Source organism: Rhinolophus ferrumequinum, chromosome 10 (genome assembly GCF_004115265.2).
Source record: "Rhinolophus ferrumequinum isolate MPI-CBG mRhiFer1 chromosome 10, mRhiFer1_v1.p, whole genome shotgun sequence".
Classification (NCBI taxonomy): Eukaryota; Metazoa; Chordata; class Mammalia; order Chiroptera; family Rhinolophidae; genus Rhinolophus; species Rhinolophus ferrumequinum.
Window position 1 is genome coordinate 49,432,707 of NC_046293.1, and position 24,512 is coordinate 49,457,218.

Below are 24,512 nucleotides of genomic sequence, written 5' to 3' on the forward strand. Positions count from 1 at the left end.
CTAAAATCCCAGCCTGGAGAAGCTGTCACAGGGGGACCTGCCACCCGGGCCACTAAGGGAGTCGTGTTGTAGATCTCGGAGAGGAGAAGCCCATCAGGCATCCACTGGAGCCAGTCACAGGTCTCCCCTGTCCCCACCCCCCGAGACAGACTGCTCTGTCCCAGCTGTGCGTCCTCACTCTGTGTCCATCCCTGAGCACCCCACCCCACCACACGCCCCACACCCAAGACAATGAAAGCCAATTTAGCTACTTGAGCCTTTATCCCTAAGTACAAATTCCTCCTCCCCACAGCCTCTCCCTCCTGTGGCAGCGGTAGCAGCAGGCTCCCGTCTGCTGGGTCCTGAACTCAGGTGGGGTGTCCCCCAGGCTTCCCAGCCATGTCTGCCTGTCTACCCCTCATCCTGCACCCAGCAGTCCCTGCCCTGTGGAAACAGTTCCTGGGGGACTCGGCACTACCCACCTGAGGCCCAGGAGCTCCGGAGGGGCCCTGCGGACCCGGAGTGCCAGCGTCGCCTTTCTGGCCGGCCTCTCCTTGCTCACCCTTGGCACCTGGCTGGCCATCAGCACCCTGTTCCAGGAAGGATGAAGCAAGTGAATGAGGGGCAAGTCAAATACTTGAGGTTCTTCCAAAAGGGCTAGCGACTTTGAGTGAGTGTGTGTGCGTGTGCCTGTCCATCCGAGGCCTGAAAGTGGGGTCTAAGATAGGATTGTTATATAAGTGTGGACATATAAAAGGAGAGGAGGGAGGGAAGAGGCCATTCCTCTCTTCTTTAAATTCTTCCCCTCCCTCCCCCACAGGCTACAAGCTACCCTCAGGAGCTAGATGTGGACTGGCCTGAGAGGAGGGGGTGGACGGGAGGGTGGATGGGGGACTCACGGGAGGACCGGCAAATCCAGCGGGTCCAGGGGGTCCAGTCTCTCCACGTTCACCCTGTGAGAGAAGGAGGCCGAGAAGGTATAAGTCCCCGCTGCTTGTCTGCTCTGTTCCCTCCTGCAAGCCCAGCGCCCCTTCTGGCCCAGTCTAGCCTCTTGCATAGTAACCCCCAGAGAGAAAGCATCTGAAAGGAGCTTTAGGAACTTGGGTCCTAAATAAAAGGACCCAGGTCAGAAAGCCTCTCTTGGTCAGAGGACCTGGTGACCCAACGGCCCTCCACCCTGTCCGTATCACCAGGGTGACATGCCTTCTCCCTTCCTTTTTCATCTCTCCTTCCACCCCCAGACCCAAATGGCAGAGGGGGAGCCAGGGCCTGCAGGGCCAGCTCTCAGCCTGCCTCACTCCCAGGGGCCTGGGGACAGAGCCAACCTCAGGGGGCAGATACTTACCGGGGCACCGCGAGCACCAGCTGTTCCCGAAGGGCCAGGAGGGCCAACTTCTCCCTAATGTGGGGAGGTGGGTGCAGGTCAGAGTGAGGCCTTCTGAGAGCAAAGCACATCCAGGAAGCCCTCACGATGGACGCGGGGGCTCTGGGTCGCCCCCCCAACCCCCATCCACACAGAGCCTTTCTCTTTATTGTTTCAGCCTACACTTGCAACCTCCTAGGGGCCTTTGCTGAATGCACTTTACCCCAGTTCAACTGCTCCACTCAACAGGGCACACGCGACCCCCACCCTTCATTCCTTGCAGTCCCCGGTGGGCAGGAGGGTGACAATTGATGAGGGCAGGGGAGAAATCTTCCCATATCCCTTGGGAAGATATGGAAAGGAGCTCAGTGGGGGAAGTGAGGCAAAGGGAAGAAAAGGAGCCAGGACTCACCTTCTCACCATTGGCACCAGCTGGGCCAGGGGGGCCAATGGGACCGGTCAGACCCTGGGGAGAGAGAAGGAGGAAGTGAGGGCGGCAGGGAGAGTTGGCCAAAAACTTGGATCTCACACCCAATAAACCTTGGTGCACCCTCCATGGCCCCCTGAACTCCCTCTCACCCTGTGGCCCCCAGTTTTGACAGGGAAGTCCCTGTGGTTGCCCAGCCCAGACAGCTGAGATAGGACCAGGGACCCCACTCACTCACGGTCCCGATCTCCTGAGTGCAGGGCTGGGGGTCCCTGGCATTTGCCCCACCCAGTCCCCAAGCAGTCTGCATTCACTTACTCGTCCACCGTCCTTCCCGGGGGCTCCCTCAGGGCCTTTCTCACCGACATCACCCTATGGAATAGAGAGAATGGGATACCTCAAGGGGGCACTCCAAGACCCCCTTTGTCAGCTCAGTCTCACTCTGAATGGGGCTCCAGGCAGAGCTCCTGGCCAAGAGGATTTGCTCTGTGGTCTCAGGGTGAGTGACAAGGAGTAGCAGGAGTGACAATGAGGGAAGGGTGGGGAAAGATGTCATTAAAAGGCGAACAGAGACGTTGGAGGGGAGATCTCCAGTTCCTCAAGAGGGGTAGCCAGGGACTTCACCCCCAGGTACTGTGGGAGAGGGAGTGAGTGTGGGAGCAGGCAAGCATGGCTTTGGGGGAGGGACGTAGCCTGGTACTTACCCTGTCGCCCTTGGGCCCAGCAATACCAGCTGCTCCCCTCTCACCGGGCATCCCCTGTAGACCTGGAGGGCCCTGAGCCCCAGGGGGGCCAACTGGGCCAGATGCACCCTGGGGTGGGGGGAAGACAGGGAATCTGTGGTGGGCAGATTCCCTCAGGACTCCAGTACGCAACTCCCCCTTCTCCTCCTCCTCCTCTGCCCAGACTTCCTTTCTATCTCCTCTTCCACTCCTCCCCGCCCCCTTGCTCCCTCAGCAGGCTTCCTAGGCCAGCCCAGAGGACCCTCGCTGCAACATCAGCCTCACTTACTTTGGGACCGTCAGTGCCAGGAGTGCCGGGGAGACCACGTTGACCCTGGAGGCCCTGGGCACCAGGAGAGCCACGTTCCCCTGGGAAACCTCGTTCACCCTGTGGCAGAGACACCAAGGAGCGATTAGGGAGAGAGACAGGGTAGAGGCCCAAGGAAAAGCAGGGAGGTGGGCAGCAGAGCGGGGCCCAGGACTCAGGGTGGCTGTACAGCTGGGAAGTGCTGTCAGAACTTCACGGGGAGAGAGCAGGCCCAAGGAGACCACCAGGAATAGCTGACAGGACACTCACTCTGGGACCCACGAGGCCGGGGGCTCCAGCTTCACCGGGAACACCCTGGAGAACGAGAAGGATGTGTGAGAGACTGAAGGCTTTTGTGCCCAAGCCCTGGCTGAGCATCCCTCCCCGGCCTCCGATTGTCATCAAGCAGAGCTGGGATGCGGTCCCAGACATCCCGGGCCTCCATGGGGCTCCTCGTGCCCTCCTGCCTTGTCTCCTGAGCATCAGAAGACCTCTTTCCATCTAAACAGGTTGCAGGTTCAAAGAGCCCCATACTCACCTGGTCACCTGGTTTTCCACCTTCACCTGGGGGACCAGGAGGGCCAGGAAGTCCCTAGAAGCCAAAATGACAAGCATCAGCGAAGGAGTGAGTTTGCTGGGAAACCTCATTCCCCTGTTCCCCCTTGGGGGGGGGCCCTCCACCCACCATGCCTGCTGCTGCTCCCATGAGCCCTGAGCGTGGAAAGGGACTCCTGAGAAAGCCTGGTTCAGCCACCTACCTGGAACCCAGATGGCCCAGGAGCGCCCTGCTCGCCTCGTTCACCAGCAGGTCCCTGCAGAGGAAATGCAGGTGAGTGGAACCAGCACTCCAGAGCACCAGAGAGCTTCAGCTGGAGGCCCTGGGAGTGGCCACAAGAGGGCAGGACAGACACCGCCCTGCACTGCCCAACAGGTGTGCACGCCTATGTGTTTCGTTGTCCTCCCACCAATGACAACCAGGGCGGGGTCCACACTGCTTCCTCAGGGTGGGATACCCCCCTCGACCCATGGTGGGGCTGGTGTCCTGGATCAGCCCAGGTCCACATCTGTCAGCTCCATTACTGAGTGGGCTTAAGGTCTACCTGCCCCCACCCCACCAAGCCCCCGCCCACAGGACCACCTGGAGAGGCTGAGCAGGTACTTACAGCGGGTCCAGGGGGGCCTGCAGCACCTGTCTCACCATCTTTGCCAGGAAGACCCTAGAGGGAAGAGAGAAGAATGACGTAATGACATACTTTTCTTCAGTTCTGCAGACCCTCCAGGACTGGGCAGGTACACTTTGTGGTCCAGAGTTTCCAGACCGCCACAATCCCCAACCTGAATTCCATGTGCACTACCCCTTCCCTCCCCTTCCTTCCCTGGCACCTCAGTCTTTCTCAGCAGAAGGGGCTCCCCTGTCTCTCTGGGCTGCTACTGACGGAGTGCAACCAGAAGTCCCCCGTGTGGACTCCAAAAGGGCCCTGAGCAGATGGGCTCAGCCTCAGGAAGCCACACTGCTAACTAGGGATCCCAGAACATGCCGTAGAGATGTCTCTCCTTGTGGGTGTCCAGCCAACACCAAGGCACTGCTGTGGGGAGGGTACTTACTCTCAGACCAGGAGCACCAGACAGTCCTTTCTCACCAGCTTTCCCAGGCTCGCCCTGGGGGAGAGAGTGCAGGTCCATGAGGTAGAGGGCTTGGGTGGGAGTTGGGGGTAGAACAAGCTGGGGAGACTGGGGCTTGGGGCCTGATGGACAGCAAAGGCTAAAGCCAATTATCAGCAGCTTCTCTTACACTCAGAGGTATGAACTGAGGGCGCTGACCCATGGAACAATGTCATGGATGACAGGTCTCAAAGTTCTAAGGAGCCCTGGGTTTCCCCAGATCACGTGTGCTCCTATAAGACATGGAGGCCTGAGCTGCCCATGGTACCAGGGACCCTGCTTGTCACTGCCCTTCAATGAACTATGTTCAGGAGCCAGCCCTCTCCCCAGGGGCAGGGAGATAGGTAGGACCATGTGGAAAGAAATGGAAGGGCAGGTTGTTACTTACATTGGCACCTTTGGGACCAGGGAAACCCATGACACCAGGCTGCCCACGAGCCCCCTGAGGACCTGGAGGTCCAGGGCGACCATCTTCTCCAGCGGCTCCCTGAAAGAGAGGACACCATTCTCAGAACAGACACTCTGACCACATTTGTCCATCCAATATCTACTCAGAGCCTCCTATGTGGCAGGCACAGGGCGACACAGCATGTGAGATTGACCAAGGTTACGACCAGCAGCCCACACCACACACACGGACCCCGGCAGTGACAAGGCACTGCTTAACTTAGAAATTCTGCCCCTGAATATACACACCAGGCTTGATCTTCCCCCAGAAAAAGGACCAAATGCACAAGGGGGAGACATTTTCAGAGCTCACAGCCACTGCACAGGCCACACCTGACCCTAGTACCTACCATCTGCCCTTTCCCCGATTCACAGGCTGCTCCCACCCAAACTCCTGTCTCTCTTCCCACCTGCCTCCCCAAGGATATACCCCAACCCCTCCCAACAAACAGATGATGGACTTACAGAAGGACCAACTTTGCCTTGAGGACCAGCATCACCAGGGCGGCCAGTGAGACCCTTTGTTCAGGAGAGAGAGGAAAATGGGTGTCAGAGCAAGTCCCGGGACCTCCCAATCCTGGCAGCACAGGGTTGGAGGGAACGGGTGGGAAAGGGCCTGAGGGGTCTGCTCAGAACTCAAAGCCGAGGGCAAAAGCAGTTCCATACTCACCCGCGCTCCAGGAAGGCCAGGCTCTCCGGGACGGCCAGGGTCCCCGTTGGCTCCCTTGGGGCCAGCAAGGCCACTGGGCCCTCGCTCTCCAGGTGCTCCCTATCCAAGAGGAGACAGGGAGTCAGCAGCAGGTCATTAGACCAAGGATGCAGGAAGGGACCCAGACCATCTTGGGACCTGGGAAACTCAACTCACCTTGGGCCCTACCAGACCATCTTGACCTGGGAAACCACGGTTGCCAGGAGCACCCTAGGAAGAAGTGGAGAGAAGCAGTGAGTTAGAATGGTCCCTGACCCAATCATGCAGCAGAGAGCCTAGCCAGGTTCCAGAGGGTCCATCCTACCAACCCACCAACCACAGTTTCTTGTAGCAGTAGCTATGGCTTGCAAGATTCTGAGAGATTAACTTCTTGGTCCTGTCCCCACCTTTCTGGGAAGGGGCTCACTGTTTCATGTCATCCTGGGGGCGGGGGACACAAATAAGAAGAAGGGAGCCCTATCCCCATGGTGGTGGGTGGATATCCAGAAGGCCACAAGACTTGGAAAAGCACAGTGCCACAAGAACTTGATTTCAATCTCAAGGTCCCACACCAGTGAACGTCGGGACTCCTAGCCCACTTACTCTTTCTCCCGGGGGACCAACGGGCCCAGCACCACCAGGCTCTCCACGGGCACCTCTTTTGCCTTCTTCACCAGCAGGACCAGGGGCTCCCTGGGGGCCTGCAGGGCCCTAAGAACCAACACAAGAGAGAACCAGGGTGAGTCTTCACCTGCCCTGGACCAGCACTGGCCAGCATGTGGAGGAATTCTTGGCAATTGTTTCAGGGCTGGGGAACTTGGGGAAGGGAGGCCACCATAAAGGATCAATGGTGGAAGGACGGAAGTGGCCCAGCAGGAAGAGAGAGGGTATAAAGTTCAAACTGTTCAAACTGGTCAGGCCAGAGATGAGAACTGACTCTGCATCTTCTCAACCCTATTACATCCCGTTCTCTGGGCACAACCTGATAGGTCCCAGATGAAGGGCGAGGGTCACAGAGGAGGTGGGCAGTGGGCCCGGGGATGGCCCTGGGCCCCATAGAGCAGCACATGGAGAGACAAGGGCTATGGGCAGATACTCACAGGTTCTCCCTTGGGGCCTTGTTCGCCTTTGAAGCCAGCAATACCAGGCTCACCCTTGACAAAAGAAAGGAAGGTTCTCACACGGGGTTCTCTCCTTGGAACCTGTCCCCACCTCCAGAAACCCTTAAAGGCGCCCAGCAAAGGACACCAGTGTGAGTGTGGGAAGGAGGGATGGTGGAGTTTTGACTCCAATGTGTCAGTGGGACTTGGGGTTCACTCCAGGCTCTTACCGTCTGACCTTTCGGGCCCAGAGGACCAGTTGCACCTTGAGGGCCAGGAGGACCACGGGGCCCGGGGAAGCCGGGAGCACCAGCAATGCCAGGACCACCCTGTCAGCGTGAGCAGAAGAGGGGGTCATCAGGAGAGGGTGTGAGGGAGGATCGACACCCCACCTGGAGGAGCCAAGTCCAAGGGCAACACTCACAGCAGATCCTTTGGCTCCAGGAATTCCATCGGTTCCAGGGTTACCCTGAAAGAGGAGACAGTGTCATTATAACATGAGCAGCAAAGAATAAACCCCAGCTCTCCCAGCCTTCCCAGGCCACAGGTCCAGGGGCTACGCCAGCAGCTAGCTGGCCCCATTCCAGGCACAGTCTTGCTGGATGCTTTGAGGGGAGGACAGGAGATAGAGGGAGACATGTCTGTAGAGATGGGGAAGCAGGCAGTGGGTCAGAATGAAGGTTTAGTGATTGGGGTTCCACTTTCCTCATAGCTAAGCACAGAGTCAAGAGTGCCAGGGCCACAGACCCCAGGCCCTTCAGGCCAAAGAAAAGCTGCACTTACAGAGGCACCAGTTGGCCCAGGGGACCCAGGATTGCCAGGTTCACCACGAGGACCTTGAGCGCCTTCGGGACCACGAGCACCGGTGGGACCAGCTTCACCCTGGAAAAGACAGGGGGGAAAGGAATGAGGGAAAGATGGGCCAGCAACAGTCCAGGGCCAGCTGTATGCATGCACCAAAAAGCTGAGCCATGCACATGCATCCCCCCCACCCGCTCCCCCCTACACACACCTAAGGACGTGTTTTCCCACAGGGACCACCTGACCAGGCTTGCTGACCTGAGGACTTCCTCACACTGCCTCTCTACCCTCCATCTCCTCTCCATACTGTGAACCACCATGAGCAAATGCACAGTTACACACTACAGCAACGGGCGTCATGTTGGTCCCATGAGCACCCGTCAGAAAGCCTGTGCTGGGGGACTGGGGGGTTCCTGCCATCCTAGCATCGTGGGATGATGGACAGATGGCTGAGATGGGCAGGCACCTCTACCTCCCCCTCTTCACCTTTGTTTCTCTTTTATTGAGCAAATGGAGGCCCTCAGATACCTCAGTTCAGGGCCCCACTCTGCTGGTACCTGGTTGATGTGTGAACACGGCTGCCCCAGGCTCTGGGCCAGGCCCGTTTGAAGTGAGCCAGAAAGCCAGGGCAATCGCAAACTGGGACAAGTGCCCCACTCTACTTTTCCCTGCTCTGACTACAGTCCAATTCTCCTGGGCTTTTCTGGCAGTCCCCCACCCCCCACCCCCCGCCCCCAAATGGCCTCTGCTTTTACTTTCATTTTTTCCTGAAAGTTGCAACTAGCTGAGATCTGGGCTTTCTGGAAGGCAGAATCCCTGGGGAGGACTGCTGACCTGGAGGGAAGGCAGAGCCTCCTCAGGTTTCTTCTCAGAACATTCTTGCTTCACTCTTGTAATTATGATTTTCTAAAGGTCAGGCCCCCTCACCTTCCGCTGTCTCTCTTCACAATGGGTCTCCTTCACCAGGCTCCCAGGGCCTCAGACACTGTCTGGTTGCCATGGAAACCCCCAGGAGGGGAAAAGCAACCTGATGCCAGTGACCACAGGGAGGCTCCTTATTCATCTCCTGGCGGTGACAGGAGAGAATTCCCAGGGACATGTGCATTGGAATCCCTCTTGGGCCACAGGGGCCTTTCCCTGCACTGGCTGGCCTCCTCCTGGCCTCTGTTAATCCTCCGAAGAACTCAATTAAAGGGGCTTGGAAGAGCCAAGCCCCCAGAGGAAGAGGGGAGAGGGAAGCGCGGAACCATCTCCCGGCCCCTGCCCACTTCCTTCCAACTCTCTTCCGGTCCAGAGTCGGCTGAGCTTTGCCTTCTTTCCTTCTATTCCTGGTCTTCTGCTCCCTCCCAGGTCTCCGGTGTCTCCCCGTCTTTCTCAGCCTTTCCCTTCTCTGCAGCTGTAACTGTAGGACCTCTAGCTCTTTATCATTCCATCTCACTTTCCCTTCCAGCTGGTGACTCTGCGAAATGCCTGGCTCTTTTCCTTGGCTCCACGGACAGCAGCAGTGGGTGGGGGCGGGAGATACTCCTCAGAAGGGAAGGGGGGACCATCCAGGGGGCGATCAGCAAAGGTTATGGGGGAAAGGGCCTCCTGACTCAACAACCAGGGCACTCACCTTGGCACCGGGAGCCCCAGGAAAGCCAGGACCACCAGCAGGACCCACGGGACCCTGGAGGAAGGAAGGGGGTACACAGGTGAATGCTGTTGTGGGCAGAATCTCTGCAGACCCCTGAGTAAGCCACCCCACACCTCTCAGTCCTTCCCACCTCTGTACTGATTTGGCTCTCCACCCATCGTGGCCAAAGCCCCTGGATGAAAACTCTCCCACAGGCTTGGCTTCAGAAGCAACGTAAGATTCTGACTATGTACACGGTGGGAAGCAAACGATTCTTCCACTTCTCTCTCTATCCCTCCCCCCGCCAAAAAAAAAAAAAACCCGGCCAAAATGGTGGCTGAGAAAAAGGAAACATTGCTTCAAAGCTTATCAATAAGCTCAAGTGTATTGAAAAATTATTCCTGCTTCTTTCCAGTAGAGGTCCGAGCACTGCTGCGCTTACACGGAAGCAGCATAGCAGACTCCACTGGGCTGCTGAATAGGCCTCAAGAACAAACCCGCCGAGGATGAAACAAACTTACCGGAGGACCTGCAGGGCCTGGTTGACCATCATTGCCCCGGGCACCCTGTGAGCATGGAGAAGGAAGCAGCCATTGTAAGAAGTGCCCACACGTCCAGTCCTTCCCTGCCCACAGCCCACCCCACAGAGAAAACATGGGGGACACTGTGCCTAGGGTGTCCCAGGGCTAAGCATGAGGCTGGCCAGGTGTGAGCTGCGGGACTGCCCTGTGGGAGGGAGCGGCCCCAGAACCCCTCCATGCTGGCTGCGTGAATGGGTGTTCAAGAGGCAGCCGAGGGCTTGTTCTCAGCTTAGATAAAGCTTGGCTAATTGCCCGGCTATTCCGTCATTTCTTAAACTTCAGTGTAGATCTCAAATATCCCCAACTTCAAGGCCAAGTTATCATTTAAAGATGCAGAGAACTGAGCCAAAGGCAAATGAAATAGCCAAGGAGAAATCCCGATGTGGGTCCTCCCACCTGCTCACAGAGGGAAGCACTTTTGGGGTTTGGTTAAGGCCTCCCCTTGGTTAACTCCAGGCTGTCCCCATACTCTGGCCCCTCCCTGACAACCTGCTCCTAAGGCAAACAAAGATGCTTGCAGGGTGTCTGCCGCCAGCCCAGGAAGAAGCTCTGTGACGGGACCGTGCACCCAGCATAGCTGGAGGGTCACATTGAAGCTCGTGCCCCTGAGACTCCTTTATACCGAAAAGCAAGGCTGCCGGCTCTTTCTCTACAGGACTTGCACTCTGAAGCTTTTTTCCCTGGGTTTCTGGTGAGCACCCCTCATTTTCTCACTCAAGGCCCCTGGGGACCCAGGGAAATTTTACCCAAACTCTGGGAGCCATTAGGCTAGGTGGGGCTGGGGCTGGCACCTGGTCCTTGGCAAGGAAGGGAAGCAGGCCAGAAGGCGACCTTTCCCCAAATGCGCCCTGCCTGCCTGCCTCTGCCACTCCTCGGAAACTGAAGAAGAAAGATGCTTTAGGGGCAGCTCATGTTTTAAATGAGACTCAAATCTTCTTCCTGGCTATGGTCCATTTCTCCCAACTGAGACTCTCCAGATTGGCATTAAACAGGAAAGCAAGAGAATACTTCACAAAAAAATGTCAGAGAGAACATAAAGCCTCAGCATTGGCCAGAGCCCCTTCTGGGCTGGCGGGGCTGCTTCTGGAAGCTCTGGGGAACCTGATCTTCAGGGCTCGGCCAGAGGAGAGGCCTGGGCCCGGCATGAGCAAAAGGGAGCTGTGGTGCTGCTCCCAGAGGCCAGAGCTGGGGTGGCACTGAGGCTCTCCCTGTAGCAAGCCTGGGGGGAGGACACAGTCTGGCCCAAGGGGGGCCACGTGACTGTAGCTACAGCAGGCAGAGGCCAACCCAGCCCGGTCCCCAGCCCAGACTTGACACCAGGCCCACACTTGGAACTATGTGACGTTGTCAACCTTCTACGCCAAATCCTACGCGTACTCTGCCAGCCTAACTACTGTGGGGACAGGAACCAACAAGGTGGACCAAGAAGCAGGGCCTGCTGTGCCCAGGAAAGAGGGAGAACACGGCACGGGATGCAACTCCTCTTTGTCCCTCATGGGGGCAGCCACCATGGCGCCAAGCCTGGCCCAAAAGCCACAAGCCAGGTCCCGCTAATCTGAAGAAACAGCAGTGTTTCTTGGCAGGCCCTGCACTCTAATCCCCTCACATAAAGTGACCCGGGGACAAGGCACTTCAGCAGCTCTGGCTGACAAATGGGTGTTGAGGCTGCTTGTTACTTCACTGATCTGCTTTTGAGGGAAATTTCTACCAAACAGATACATTATCTGGAAAGCAGCACAACTGAGTGAAGCTGATTTACTTTGGCCAGCCCTGGAAGGACCTGAGAGGAGGGGACTCAGACCTTGGGTGGTTGGGGTATGAAATCAACAGAAAGCATAAGCTTTCCTAAACCCGGCTTTCATCGCCTCGTTTGCCTGACCAAGTGCCTACAAGGGCTCTCTATTGCTAAGGGATCAGAGCTAAGCACCTGCACCCTCTGTTGGCTGCAAATCCCCTCGTTCTTAATTTCCCACATTAACAAGAGGCCAACCAAAGTCTGAGGCTGCCAACCTTTGTTTGTCTTAAGCTATTTAACCTTCTGTGTCTCAGTTTCTTCTTCTCTGAAATGGGGATAATAGAAGAACCCACCTCATGGGATCTAAGGGAAGATTAGATGAGACAAAGCATATAAAGCACTACACATAGGAAGTGCCCGTGAAACGGTGGTGGCTGGTCTTACGACACCAGCAGCAGCCGTGTCCTGTATAAAGGCTCTGTGAAGTGACGCTCCGTTTTCTATATCGGAGCAACCAAAAGGACAGAAAGTAGCACTGCACTATAGCCAGTCTAAGTCTGTCGGTAAATTCAAACTGGAATGACTGGGGAACGGGTGCACACTGTTAAGGGGATTACCTGAGTAATCCAGACTAGTTAACAGGGAGTCCTGCCCTCACCACCAACACTCCCGCGGCCCATCCCCTCCTTCGACTGAGCCAACCCAGCCTGGGAATTTTTGACGGCACACTCAGAGCAGATCCTGTGGAATGAAGATACTTGCAGGGTGGTTCTGAGTCAAGTGAAGTAACCCCACGTGAGGTGTGCCTTGTAAACTCTGAAGTGCTGGGCAAATGGTGGCGTTTGGCCTTGTCAATTACTCACCGCGGAGCCGGCAGGGCCAGTCCGTCCTCTCTCACCAGGCAGACCACGGGGACCCTGGAACACACACCAGAGCAGCACAAGCATGAGTTGACTCAACAATACTTGGAGCCATCACTTCCACCTGTAGGCCCTTCCCAGACACCTGAGGGGAGGTAGCCTGCATGCACCCAGGAAGCAAAGGTATGGGTGCCTTCCTGACCCATGCAAAACCCACAGGTTTTTCTGCCCAAGCAGAACACACAGATGCTCCCGTTGTTACTGATCTGGAGCCTGGTTACAGGCGTATCTTGCCTCTTACAATAGATGAGCCCCTCGAAATGTTGAGAATAAACAGAATTTTTAAAAATTCAAGCCCACTTAACGTGTGTTAGGGCAATTTCAAGGAAACATTGGTGAAACCTTGAACAAATCATCTATTTAATACACTTTGCTATGTGCTCCTAGTTGGATCAGTCTACAAACTTGAATAAGTACTTTGCATAAAGGAAGCCCTGGTGTTTATGGAGGAGCCCTCTGCAGGGCTGCAGGTGGTGTCTGAAGAGTGTCGGAGGCCCTCCAGGGCTGATGCCATTACTCACCATTGGGCCCGGAGAGCCATTCTCACCGGGAGCACCACTCTCGCCCTAGGAAAAAAATGCACCAGGTCAGTGACGAGGACCCCACTGCCAGCCACAGGAAACCCCCAAGGAAGAGGCTGAAAGCTCTGGTCGTCTCAGCTATCACTGACACCCCCAAACATCAGTTCTGTGAGGGACAACTCCCTGAGCTCGCTTTGTCCATCAGGTGTAGGACTGGGTGTTCCCAACCAAAGCTGTTCTGACTCCTGACTCCACTAAGCTCAGTGGAACCTCCCTGACTGAGAAGAAAGGCTCCCTTTGGTCTCCCTCTACCCCCTCTTATTTCCTGGTCCTTACCTTCACACCTGGAGCACCAGCTTCGCCCTTAGCACCATCCAGGCCTGGGTAACCCTAGGTGACAAGAGAGAACATTCAAGCATACTTCTGGGGAACCCACGTAGGAAGAAATATACACGCCCTCAAATGCTTGTCTCTCCCCGAGGCAGCCCCTTCCTTCCAGTACTTTCACCCACGATACTTACTCTGTGACCTTTGACACCAGGAAGGCCTGGGGTTCCTGGGAAGCCCCGAGCACCCTGCAATCCAAGGAGGAGATGTCAGGACACACAGTGGAAGAACCAGGTAAAGGCTGCCCTGAGTTGCTAGACAGCTTTTGCAGCCAATTCCCCGAGGTCGCCAGGGAGCAGTTGAGGAGCCCAGCACTTGGACAGCTCTTTTAGTAAATCCCAGAATCCCCCTCACTGTGTCTCACCCCATCTTAGCAAAGTGGGTAGAAATGACAACTGCCCTGCCTCACCCCCTCCCCACTGTATGCCTGTGCTAGGGTCATAAATGTGATCACCAGCATGCAGGCGCGATATATGCGGAGACTGTTGGAATTTCCTTTTAGAAGTAAATAGACTGAAGTGGAGGAGCTGGGTGTGAGGCTGGAAAAGGTGGGGCTTTACCTGAGGGCCAGGAGGGCCTCTTTCACCAGATTTTCCAGGCTTTCCAGCTTCACCCTGCAAAAGAGAGATGTACCTCAGCTTCCTCAGGAGACACGTTATTATCCTTGGCACACTCTGGAACAGCACCTCTTCTCTCAGTCCTCCGTGCCTTTGCCCATCTACTTACTCATTCCCCTCACCTCCTTCACATTCTAGACTTCCCTGAATGTCTTCCTTCGGTCACTATGTATTCTTTGGGACAGCTGCATGTTGGGTAGGTTAGCCCCTCTGTCGCCACCAGCCCCCGCCTCCCCCAGAAGGTTCCCTCTCTGCTCTCCTGGACGCTGCTGACTGGGTTCTCTCTCCCTAACCTTGGGAGACTTTGACTGTCTAATTCTATTCATAAGAATAGCTGAAGTGCCAACTTTTGTCTCTTCACTTCGTTTGCATCCTTTGTAGACATCCTGACTCAGGCTGAGCTTTTCCTAACTCATTTACAATTAAGATAACGTTGGGTTGTTGAACGTTTCTTTCTTTGTTTTTTCTTCTCCATATCTTTTCCCCTGGTGTTCTCCCTCTCCCTTCTCTCATGTCTCGATTTCCCTTCTTGGAGCTAATGATGATTTAATTATTTCCCTTCCCAAAGGGTCCACAGCAGTCCCCAGGGCCCTTGCAAGCTAAGTTGCAAGTGGGAATGTAGACAGAGCCTGAGTCTCTGACTGACCAGTCTCGCCCTTTAGGATGCCTCGATCCTGGGGCCACGCCAGTCTCTGCCCCAACACACGTCCTCTCCAGGCCCTTTCACAGAGGTAGCCACTCATGTGACCACCCAGGTATACTCACATCATCACCAGGTTTTCCAGGGGGGCCAGGAGGACCACGGGGACCCATGGGACCCTATAAACAAAATAAGAGCATTTAGGAGATGGTTGGAGGGGGAAGACACTGAATCAGTGGACAAAGCTTTGGGACTGGAGCTTTTGGAAGGTAATTCCCCTCTCAGGAAGAAAGATGAAAAAGCCCCATTTTGTGTGGAGAGAGAGCCAAGGTCCAGAGCAGATCTCAGTGAGAGGCAGCAGACAGGACAGGCCAGCGGTGGCCCAGAAGGGGGATGGTGACGACAGAGTTCCTGGTGGTCCTTGGCAAGTTTGGTTCTGTTAGAGTTCCCCCATTGCTAAGAGTGACACCTGCATCTCCTCTGAACCCTCCACTGTGGGAAAACACAGGATCGACTGGGGAGGGAGGGGTGACAGCACCGGGGTCTGACAGGAGCGGTCGGGCCCACACGGGTACTCACAGAGACGCCGGGTTCCCCCGGTTCACCAGGATTGCCTTGAAATCCTTGAGGTCCCTAAAAAGTCAAATGAGGACACAAGGTTGACCCCCACAAACCGACAGACAACATGAAAGCATCTGCACTGCCACCGAGAAGAGAAGACCCAGTACTTACGGGAGCGCCAGCCGGGCCTGGAGGTCCGCGAGGTCCCATGGGGCCCTGGGTTGGAACAGAACAGGAGAAGGTTTACTGGAAAAGCTTCAGCCGCAGCCTCCAGAGTGCCACCTTCTCCGAGTCAGCAGCCCAGACAAAGGACAAGGAGCTATTCTGTGGGCAGGGGGCCTTCAGGAGCTGCTCCCTCTCATTTCCCACTCCCCACGCAACAATCTATTTTTATTTATAGGCTCTATTTGGACAGAGAAGCTGGCCTTGCTTTCTCCTGGACAGCAGCCATGTTTACTAAAGTCTGAGTTTCATTTAGCATGTGCCAAGTCAGAGCTGCAGGGCTGAGATTTCCTGCTGGAAGTCTTGTGGATGCTGGAGAACAGTGGCTGCTGTCTGCATTCTTCAGTTCTCCTTCCAAGAGCAATAGCAAGTGACCTTCTAAGAGATCGGCCTATATGCATCTCTCCATCCTCATTCTTCTTACTCACTCCAGTGCATCATTAAAACTGGCATCCATCGCCATTAAAAACCAAATGCTTGGGGCTAACTAAATGAGAGGTTACATAACTGATGGAGAAGAGCTGCTCTAAGCAATTATCGGTAAAGTGAGGTTGTCAGAGTCTCTGGCTCCGCTAAGGGCCACCTCCTGCCATTTTGGCTGCAAGAACTGGTGTCTTTTCTTACCATTGGTCCTTGCATGACTCCCATCTGGGCGCCACCAGCCTTCTCATCAAATCCTCCGGCCATCTGGGCAGCAAAATTCTGCAAATAAACCCAGCAATATTAGGAGCTTGAGAGGCCCTCGGTTTTTCCTACTTGGCTGGGTAAGCTATATCTGGTTAGAGAAAAACTCTATTTAGATAAATTCTAATGGTTGGAGATTAACCTAGCATTGACCAGAATTACCAATGATTCCTGGAAAATCATTTTGGAAATGTGTTCTTAGATGACAATGGCATAATCAATTTCCTGGAAGACGAAGTGTTATTTGAAGGAGTATCAGTTACTTGCATCTCATTTTTATAAAATTATTATTTTTAATTCAAACTATTAAATACATTATTTGACATACATCGAGGAACATAACTAAAACTTCACTTTTAAAGGTGGATTTTTTTTTTTTCGCCCAGCAAAAGACTAAAATCAACAGTCTTGAAATATTTTAGCAGGGGATGTCGTAGGCGTCTGTGAGTTTAAAGCTTAAAAATGTAAAATAAAGCAAACATCAAAATGGCAAACCTGCAAAACCTGGGCAATAATATAATTTGTTGATTGGTTTGATTCCAAAAACAACTTTAGCCACACACCTTCACTCAGTGGGGTTCTTTCATGAGAATGAATAGTTGCTTGGAATGTATTTGGCAAGGACCAAGAATAAATGTCTTCCAAGGACAGTGGTCACTCTTCTTCCAGGGAACTACAAGTGCCCAGTCATCCAACCTCCCAAACCCCACACCCACCCCAAGAATCGACCACACAGTACAGATGCCAGGGAGCCAGGTAACTGAAGACTTTCTTTGCAGAAACCCAGCGAGTGGAAAAAGTCAACCCTTAGTGCCATAGCCTCACGCCTAATATGTGATTCCACTGAATTATAGGCCTGGGGGAGAAGCTCATGGTCAGGCTGTGTACACACTGCTGGCAGCCCTGGGAGCCAGCCAGGTAAGTGTGAGTAGCAATTTGGAAGCCACATTTCTGCAGGGACAGCCTGAAGAAAGGGGATGTAAGGATACTTACTCCACCAAGGCCAGGGGGACCAGGGGGGCCAGGAGGGCCAGGGGGGCCGGGATTTCCAGGGGTTCCAGGCTCTCCATCTCTGCCACGAGGTCCAGGAGCACCCTTGGCAGAAAGAAGCAAAGGCACCGATGTGAAGCAGTGTTTATGAGAGAACCGTCTGTCCATAGGCTGCTCGTGAGGCATGGTCAGGTATGTTGGGGGGCCTTAGAGGACGGGGGAGGGGTCCACAAGGATGAAACAGTATTGTTTCTCTACTCACTTTTTCACCTTTGTCACCACGATCACCTCTGGGTCCTTGTTCACCTGCAGGCCCCTGAAGGCGAAGAAATATTGAGAGGACAGCAAGGCCAGGGGCCTGCAGATCAGTAACTCAAGGCAGAGGTGAAGGAAAGGCTTTCTCCCTTTCTTACCTGAGGCCCAGGTGGTCCTTTGGGTCCTACAATCTGTGTGAGAGAGAGAGAAAAACCCACAGGGTGGCACGTTAGAGAAGACCACAAGGAAACGACCCAATTAGAGCAGTAGAAGCAACACAGTGTGAGAATAATTTTTACTTACATCCTTGATGTCTCCAGGTTCTCCTTTCTGTCCCTGAAATTTGACACATTCTCAGGATTGAGCTGAGCAAGCCCACCAAGCCCCAAGCACAAAATCCTGCCCAGCAGCCCCTGCATCAAGGTGCCCTCTGAAACACACCTCTGCTGACATCTAAAAAATGACAGGCTGAATGAGCATAGCATTGCTTCTGAAGAAAACTATAAAGGCAAAAGCAAAAGCAAAAAAGAAAAAACCCTCACCTTTGGTCCTGGATGCCCTGTAAGTGGGAAAAAATAGAGAAGGAGAATGTAAGATTTGTGAGATGGAGAAATACAAGTTCTTGTTACTCTAACACTCTTTAAGGAATCAAACACAACCAAGGAAGGAGGCAGCGTCCTGTTCCTCTACTAAACCCTCTGTTGGGGTGTTAGAGTCACAGGAGTCCTGGGGTTGCTGAGGTCCCATGAGGAAGATGCCCCAGACTTTGTTATTCAAAAAGCAGTCAGCATGCAAAAGAGGGGAGCAGGGGCAGTAAGAAGAGCTCAAGATCTAATCAGCTGCCAGAGAAGAAAGCACCAGAAGCTGGCAGAACTATCAGTCTCCTGTTTTCCCCAAAGGATATAGGAAGCCCTTCCCGCAGCCCAAGCCCTCCCAGAGGAAGAGTTAGATAGTTAAAAAGGTCTTACATTCAAGCTGGGTCTCCTTGAAGCAAGCACAAAAAAAACAGCAGGGCACAGGAGTTATAAAGGGCATTGCAGCCAGTGCCACCCCCAATCAGTAACCCCTTGCCCTTTGTAGCAGCAACAGTAAAGGCAACCAACACTTCACTCACAGAGGGCCACCCCTCAGAAATGATCTGGGAACCTGGAATAAAAGCAGTTTCCCCAAGCAGTTTCCCAGTGTTGATGAAGTGTTCAGGAAAGGCAACTTCTCCCTTCCCTTTCAACTTTTTCTCTACTTAAGCAGGAAGAGAACGGTGAGAGCCACATGAGGCCTAGACATGGGTCCCCACCCACACCGCAGGCAAGTGTTTGAATGCTGGGGTGGTTCACCTGCACACATGTCAACCACCAGCTGGGTTCTAGCTGGGAGTTAATAACTGCCCACCAGAGTGCAGGCACAGGGAGCTCTGTCCCAGCCCCAGCCCCACCCTTCACCACCAGCACTCTCAGAGCCCAGCTCTTCCTTCTCCTATCAGCGTGCTTCTTAACTGGCAGTCAACTCCAAGAGAGGTAGAAACAAAAGAAAACTGCCACCTATGTTCTCCATCTCAACGAGGGAGCCTGCCCTCTGTCTCCCAGTAGCCAGCAGAAGTTTCTTCTCACTGAAGACCGTATAGCTAGAGGTCGTCTAAGGAGAAGACCAGGTGTGGGTCATGGAGTCAGAATTAATCTGTGGTTTGGCCAGATGGAACGTTTGATCTCCATTGTGGCTCTAGTAATTTTCAGGGATGATTCCAGAGAGGACACTTTGTGGATGCACATCTGTCCTTGCATGTATCTGGATAGCACATATTTTGGAGGTGTTAGGTGAGGAAGGACCCCCCCACACACACCCCTAGTGGCTCAGGCTCACTCAGTTTCAACCTGCAAGCAAGAAGTGACCTTTCCTTTCAGCCTCAGCTGCTGGGGTCCCATGGATGACCAGCACCTCTGCTTCACAGAGATGAGCAGCATCCATGGGAGGGCATTTGCTGCACCTGCAAGTAATTTATTTATGTGGAACAGGAAATAAATAAATTACGACCACTGGCAGTGGCGAGGTCAGTTGAGCAGATGGGGCAGCATTCTCCGAAGGGGGTCTCGGGGCTGAGGCAGTCTTTCATGTCTTCACAGATTATGTCGTCGCAGAGGACAGTCCCAGTGTCACAGACACAGATCCGGCAGGGCTCGGGCTTCCACACATCCTTATCATTATACCTCTGCCCGTCCTGCACACAGCTGTCAGCCTTCTCTGCACCAAGGGTGGAGCAGGGGAAGCAGAGAGCAAAGGGAAGGAGGGGGTGGGAGCCAGAAGAGAAAAAGAGAAAGAGGTTGCAGTCAACTTGACATAATTCAAATGCTGAAAAATGTGGACTCGGGCCACCCAAACATAGAGAACTCGAATATTATTTTTCTAAGACATCATTCATTTTACCATGTATTCAACAAATATCTGTGCGCCTTGCACTATGCTATCACCAATGACAATCCTGACGCAGCGTTGAAGTCCAGGCGTGGGGGTGGGTTGGTGGGACGACTGTACTATATTCACTTCATGCATCTAACATTGGGGAGACCTGGTGATATATGGGGGCAGGGGCAAGTTAGAGGGAGCAGAAGATGAGACCCTGAATGGGAACTCAGGGACTATAAAAATAGAGGAGAGGGAAAAACAGAGAAACCCCCCAGCACAGGAACAGAGGCCTTTTTTTCCTGCCTTCTTCCAGGAATCATGGGATTTGCTAAATACAACTGACAGCTAAAATTCAGAAGGCATGTAGAAAATTCCACCCACAAAATTTAGAGTCTATAAATAGCCAGGTTCCAACAGTAGATATGGGGAGGGAGAGGGGTAGCTGAAAGGATGAACTATTAGAATTAGAACCTCGTCCCATTCTTTAAACCATATTAGGATCAGGGCGAACTGGGGGTGAAGAGGGGGAGGGGGGCCCATTCAAACAACACATTCGGGACCCAAGCAGGCTAATAAAATGCCTTGGGAGGCAAGCAGAGCCAGAGGACCCTCATGTATCCCTGAGGGTGCTGATATCCCTGGAGAGATCCTGCGTCCACCTGAATACAATACCCCAATTGCTTGGCAGGGGGCTCTGAATGCAGAGCCAGGGCTAGGATTAGCCGTCCAGGCCAGACCTTCACCCAGAACGCAGATCAAGCACGGCAGGGACTAGTGCCTTCCACAAGGGCCCTGCCGCCTGGAATCCACCCTGCAAATGAAACCTGTGCTGACAAGAGCGCTCTGGAGAGCGCCAAGATCTGAAGAGCCCGCACCACATGGTAGGGAGCGCCCAGCGCTGTTTTTCTCATCAAAATCCCCAAAGCAATGGCAACTGCAGGAGATGAATAATAGGAAAGAGCCACAAACCAAGTGGGCGGAGACAGAACCGGGCCTGCCTCCTGCTCTTTAAGGAGACTGAAAATCTAAAGATAAACCTTTTTTTGTTGTTGTTTCTTTTCCACTAGAAGAAATCCACTTATCCTTTAGTCAAGACAATCACGGGTGGCGGGGGTAGATCCCGGGATCTCAGGGAATATGCTGAAGCCTCTGGGACACACCCACCGCTAAAATTGCTGGCGCTGTATAAAGCCCGCAGCCGGGAAGGGGATGGAGTAGAGGCCAATGGTCTCGCGTTCGGACTAAGGAAGAGCCCACCCTCACCCAAGAGGGCCCAGGATGGAAAGAGAGGGAAATGCAGGGAGAGGGGGGTGCACCCCGAACGCGGATCGGATTTCGCTTGGCAAGGCAGCCAGGATGCGCGGGCGTAGGGGCGGGACCAGGCGGCGCTGCGTGTGAGAGCCGCTGGGTGACTCTGTGGCTGCGGCTCTGGACATGGCTCGCCCTCAGACACTGGGAGGGTGAAAAGTGGGATTAAATGACTGCCCCAGAAAGGAGCCAGCAGCGTAACCAGATCCCCTAGGTGTGGACGGAGGAGCCCAACACCACCAGAATTGCTGTTCCAAACCGCTGCAGATAGCATCCCGGCGCGCCCGATCGGGTTCCGCTCATTACCGCAGCGCTGTATAAGTGATTCTTTGTAGCAGGCCAATTAAAAAGTTACCTCTTTCGGGGAACTGTTTCGTTCCGCCGCCGCTTTGCTCAGGGCTGGAGCCCAGGAGGTGGCGGCGGGCGGGCACAGGGGGGCATTGTGAGAGAGGGGGTCGGGGAATCCGGGGGAACCCACTGGACCTCGCCTCTCATGAATGGGGCTTTTCTCGAGCGCACACAGAGCGCGATTCACAGGTCTCCGCAAGGAACCAGTTTAAATAAATACGGGCAGCGTTTCAGCTCCATCTGGAAGCCATCGCTGCCAATCTCCCAACGCAAACAAGCCTCACAAAGGAGGATTGAGGTCTCTCCCCCGAGCCGAGGGGCACTTTCGGAGGCGAAGGCTGTGAAATGCAGATGTGGGTCAAAGACGTCGCCGCCAATAAGTGTCTCAAACTCGTGGAAAGATGGGGAGGAGGGGCGTGCCCGAGCTCCAGGTTTCTGACATTCCTGACGTCCAAGCGGACTGCGTCTTTTCCCACGTCACATTTTTGGGTCCGCTGGCCCGGGGGAGGGGGTTATGGAGCTGGGATGCGCCAGGGCGCAAAATCAGCCGCTGGGATGCACTCTCTCTGGGGAGGAGGAGAAGCGCCTGGAAGAGCTGGGCCCAAGGAACTGTGGAATTCACTCCCTCCTGGGAAAGCGGCGACAGTGAGAGGGCTCTAGCCACTTAAGTGAGACCCTCTAATACCAGATGGAGAATTTAGGAATTATTTTAGTCACTTAGCTAATTCCATTACGCACGAAAAGCAGAGGTCAATCAAGAAGACAGCTCTGTGGGTGTGTACATGCAGATTTAGGACAAAAATATAGTCAGGTGGAGCCCTGGCCACTTATAGACACACCGTATTTCAACAGGTGCCCCGGAGCGCGCCGCCAACTGGCGCACGACGTGACTACCCGGCCAGGATCTCCTGCCCTGGACTCCTTGCGGCTGCGCCGCGGGGCTCCACTCCTGCCCCTGCCCGGGTCAGCCGCTCTAAGGACCGAAGGTCCTCCCCAGCCCGCAGCCTTCCAAACCATCTCTGGAGACAGCTTGGTGGCAGGCGAGACAGCATAGAGCCTCGTAGACAGAGGGACTTTGATTTCTTCCTCCCCTCCCCCCCAAAAAAAAGTTTTCCCTGCGATTGATTTACAATCTGTAACATACAAAGACAGGGCTGGAATCCCAGCCTTCGGAAACGTGCCCAAACACGTGGAAAAAAATCTCTCTACCTAATACACTTTCCAGGCTTCGTTTGTTCTGAATATAATCCCAGACAGTGGGACATTACCAAAGGAACGATGCGGTCCGAACGGACTTTGGACCAGATTGTAAAACTGCCATCTCTAACTATATTCGTTTGAAATCGTTATAGCAATTGACCAGTCGTGCCCCTCTCCCCTGCTACACACACACACACACACACACACACACACACACACACACACACACACACACGGCCTGCAGCCTGGCTCGGTGAGTTCCAGAAACTTAGAAAAGTAACTCATTGTAGTACCTCGGGGATTTAGGGGGGAAAACCGCGGGAAGGGGGCGCTATTTTCCGGGGCGTTTGAAAAGCAAGGTCTGGTTGGAATGTTATCGCCTTTCAGATGGCCTCCCCTTCGGGAAGTTTCAGGGGGAAAGCCGAGATGCGAACGAGGGCTGCACCTTGCTCCAGGGCCAGCCGGGAGGGGGAGGGAACCGCGAGAGGCACTGGGATCTCAGAGCGCCCCTCCGAAGCCTTTCTTTGTGGCCTCGGATTTCAGCCCACCAGTTTCAGAGCATCTCCTTTGTCTAACTCCCTTTTGAACGCCCCAGCCACCAACCCCTGGACTCGACTGCGAAGTCTGCCCCTTGGCGCTTGCTGGCTCCTTCGCTGGTGCTCTTTCTCTCCTACTTCTAAGAACGACGGGCCACGACCTGTTTTGCTGAGCTCCGAGTGCTTCAGTGAGGCAAGTTGTGTGCGTGTGCGCTTACTTATCAAAGCTGGTGTAAAAGACAGCGCTTAAATCTGTGTGCAAACCTCTCCAATTCTATACTTTGCACACTTAATATTCCTACGCAGCGTAGGGACCAGCAAACGCCTCCAACTGCCGCCCGCACGGAGGACGCTTGGACAGAGGTTGCAGAACTCCGCTGGATGAGCTCCTGCGCATCCTGCGCCCAAGTGTCGGCGCGCTATGATCCGAGGAGCCTCTCTAACCAGGACCGGCGGGCTCCAGAGCGGCAGAGGGCCGAGGAGAAGGATGCGGAGGGACGGCACGGAAGGGTGGCAAGCAGGATTGGTGGGCGACTTACGGACATCCTGGCCGTGACACCGAAGGACAGTGGCGACGAGCAGCGTCAGCAGCACCAGCGTCTGGGGAGCCCCGAAGCGGATCATGGCTCACCGCGGGGCCTGGCGGAGCCGGGCCCGAGCGGAGCGCAGCGAGGCGGCAGGAGCACGGCGTGGGTCCGGGTCTCTACCGTGCCCTCATGCAGCAGGCCCGTGGAGCAGGAGGAGGAGGCAGGAGACCCGGCAGCCCAGCAGCGCTCTGCGTCTTCTCCCCGCCGCAGCGCCCGTTATATGCGCCCGGCCCCACTCGAGGCTGGTGAACTGGCCCAAACCGCGGGCCGCCCCTGGCCCCCCACGGGGCTGTAACCTGAGACCCCGCCCCCGGAGCCCGCCCAGGCCCAGCCAGAGCCCGCACCTGCCTGGGCCGGACTCCCCTCACTGCGAGCCGGGCTTCCCGCCCCCCAGCTCTAGTGAGCCGAGTGGTCTGATCGGGCGGGGCACAGAAACGGCCCCTGTCCTCCCCCCACCCGGGGTTGCAGCGCTGGCCCCTCTGACCACAGGCGGGAAGGGGGGCCTCCGGCCCCTCCCCTCGGAGTTCTGCCCGGATTGGAGGGGCGGGGGGTGTTTGCACAGGCACAGGCCGCGAGCCCTAGACCCGGACGGAAAAGACTTGGGAGGGAGGAGGGAAATGCTGTAGAAGGGAGCAGCGGGGGAGGGAGAGGGGCACCGCACTGGGACCTTGGGCAGCGGGGGTGGGGTGGGATAGGGCGCAGGGGGAGCCTGTGAAGGTATCTGGAGTCCTAAATCTTGGAGACTGACAAGCAGGGACAGGTTTGGGGGCCCTTTCCCGGGGTACCTGGCCCCCGAGCTCCCACCTGGAAATTCAGAACGGTAGTCCCCCCAACCCCTCCCCCATCCAACTATGCGACGAAAGAGCCTCCTCTGGAGCCTGGGCAGACGTTGGCGGGAGCCGATCGCCAGGA

The 24,512-nt window shown here is 55.0% G+C and overlaps 1 protein-coding gene across 2 annotated transcripts in view; it reads right to left on the reverse strand.

The window, feature by feature from the left end:
- COL2A1 (collagen type II alpha 1 chain) overlaps window positions 1-24,000 on the reverse strand; it is a 31,206-nt gene extending 7,206 nt beyond the window's left edge. The window contains exons 1-39 of one of the 2 annotated variants that reach the window (XM_033118276.1): window positions 23,553-24,000; window positions 19,253-19,459; window positions 17,767-17,783; window positions 17,528-17,560; window positions 17,383-17,415; window positions 17,232-17,285; window positions 16,973-17,074; window positions 15,920-15,997; window positions 15,245-15,289; window positions 15,092-15,145; window positions 14,638-14,691; window positions 13,816-13,869; window positions 13,390-13,443; window positions 13,205-13,258; window positions 12,869-12,913; window positions 12,291-12,344; window positions 9,633-9,677; window positions 9,112-9,165; window positions 7,479-7,577; window positions 7,120-7,164; window positions 6,926-7,024; window positions 6,696-6,749; window positions 6,199-6,306; window positions 5,773-5,826; window positions 5,578-5,676; window positions 5,373-5,426; window positions 4,849-4,947; window positions 4,404-4,457; window positions 3,962-4,015; window positions 3,557-3,610; window positions 3,337-3,390; window positions 3,069-3,113; window positions 2,781-2,879; window positions 2,474-2,581; window positions 2,088-2,141; window positions 1,755-1,808; window positions 1,325-1,378; window positions 879-932; window positions 462-569 (exon numbers count right to left, since the gene is read on the reverse strand). In XM_033118276.1, the coding sequence (XP_032974167.1) occupies window positions 462-569; window positions 879-932; window positions 1,325-1,378; window positions 1,755-1,808; window positions 2,088-2,141; window positions 2,474-2,581; window positions 2,781-2,879; window positions 3,069-3,113; window positions 3,337-3,390; window positions 3,557-3,610; window positions 3,962-4,015; window positions 4,404-4,457; window positions 4,849-4,947; window positions 5,373-5,426; window positions 5,578-5,676; window positions 5,773-5,826; window positions 6,199-6,306; window positions 6,696-6,749; window positions 6,926-7,024; window positions 7,120-7,164; window positions 7,479-7,577; window positions 9,112-9,165; window positions 9,633-9,677; window positions 12,291-12,344; window positions 12,869-12,913; window positions 13,205-13,258; window positions 13,390-13,443; window positions 13,816-13,869; window positions 14,638-14,691; window positions 15,092-15,145; window positions 15,245-15,289; window positions 15,920-15,997; window positions 16,973-17,074; window positions 17,232-17,285; window positions 17,383-17,415; window positions 17,528-17,560; window positions 17,767-17,783; window positions 19,253-19,459; window positions 23,553-23,637 (2,625 nt within the window). In that variant the 5' untranslated portion in view covers window positions 23,638-24,000. The remainder of the gene's footprint in view (window positions 1-461; window positions 570-878; window positions 933-1,324; window positions 1,379-1,754; window positions 1,809-2,087; window positions 2,142-2,473; window positions 2,582-2,780; window positions 2,880-3,068; window positions 3,114-3,336; window positions 3,391-3,556; window positions 3,611-3,961; window positions 4,016-4,403; window positions 4,458-4,848; window positions 4,948-5,372; window positions 5,427-5,577; window positions 5,677-5,772; window positions 5,827-6,198; window positions 6,307-6,695; window positions 6,750-6,925; window positions 7,025-7,119; window positions 7,165-7,478; window positions 7,578-9,111; window positions 9,166-9,632; window positions 9,678-12,290; window positions 12,345-12,868; window positions 12,914-13,204; window positions 13,259-13,389; window positions 13,444-13,815; window positions 13,870-14,637; window positions 14,692-15,091; window positions 15,146-15,244; window positions 15,290-15,919; window positions 15,998-16,972; window positions 17,075-17,231; window positions 17,286-17,382; window positions 17,416-17,527; window positions 17,561-17,766; window positions 17,784-19,252; window positions 19,460-23,552) is intronic. The other variant, XM_033118277.1, reaches the window with a different exon arrangement.
- Between the last annotated feature and the right edge of the window lie 512 nt (window positions 24,001-24,512).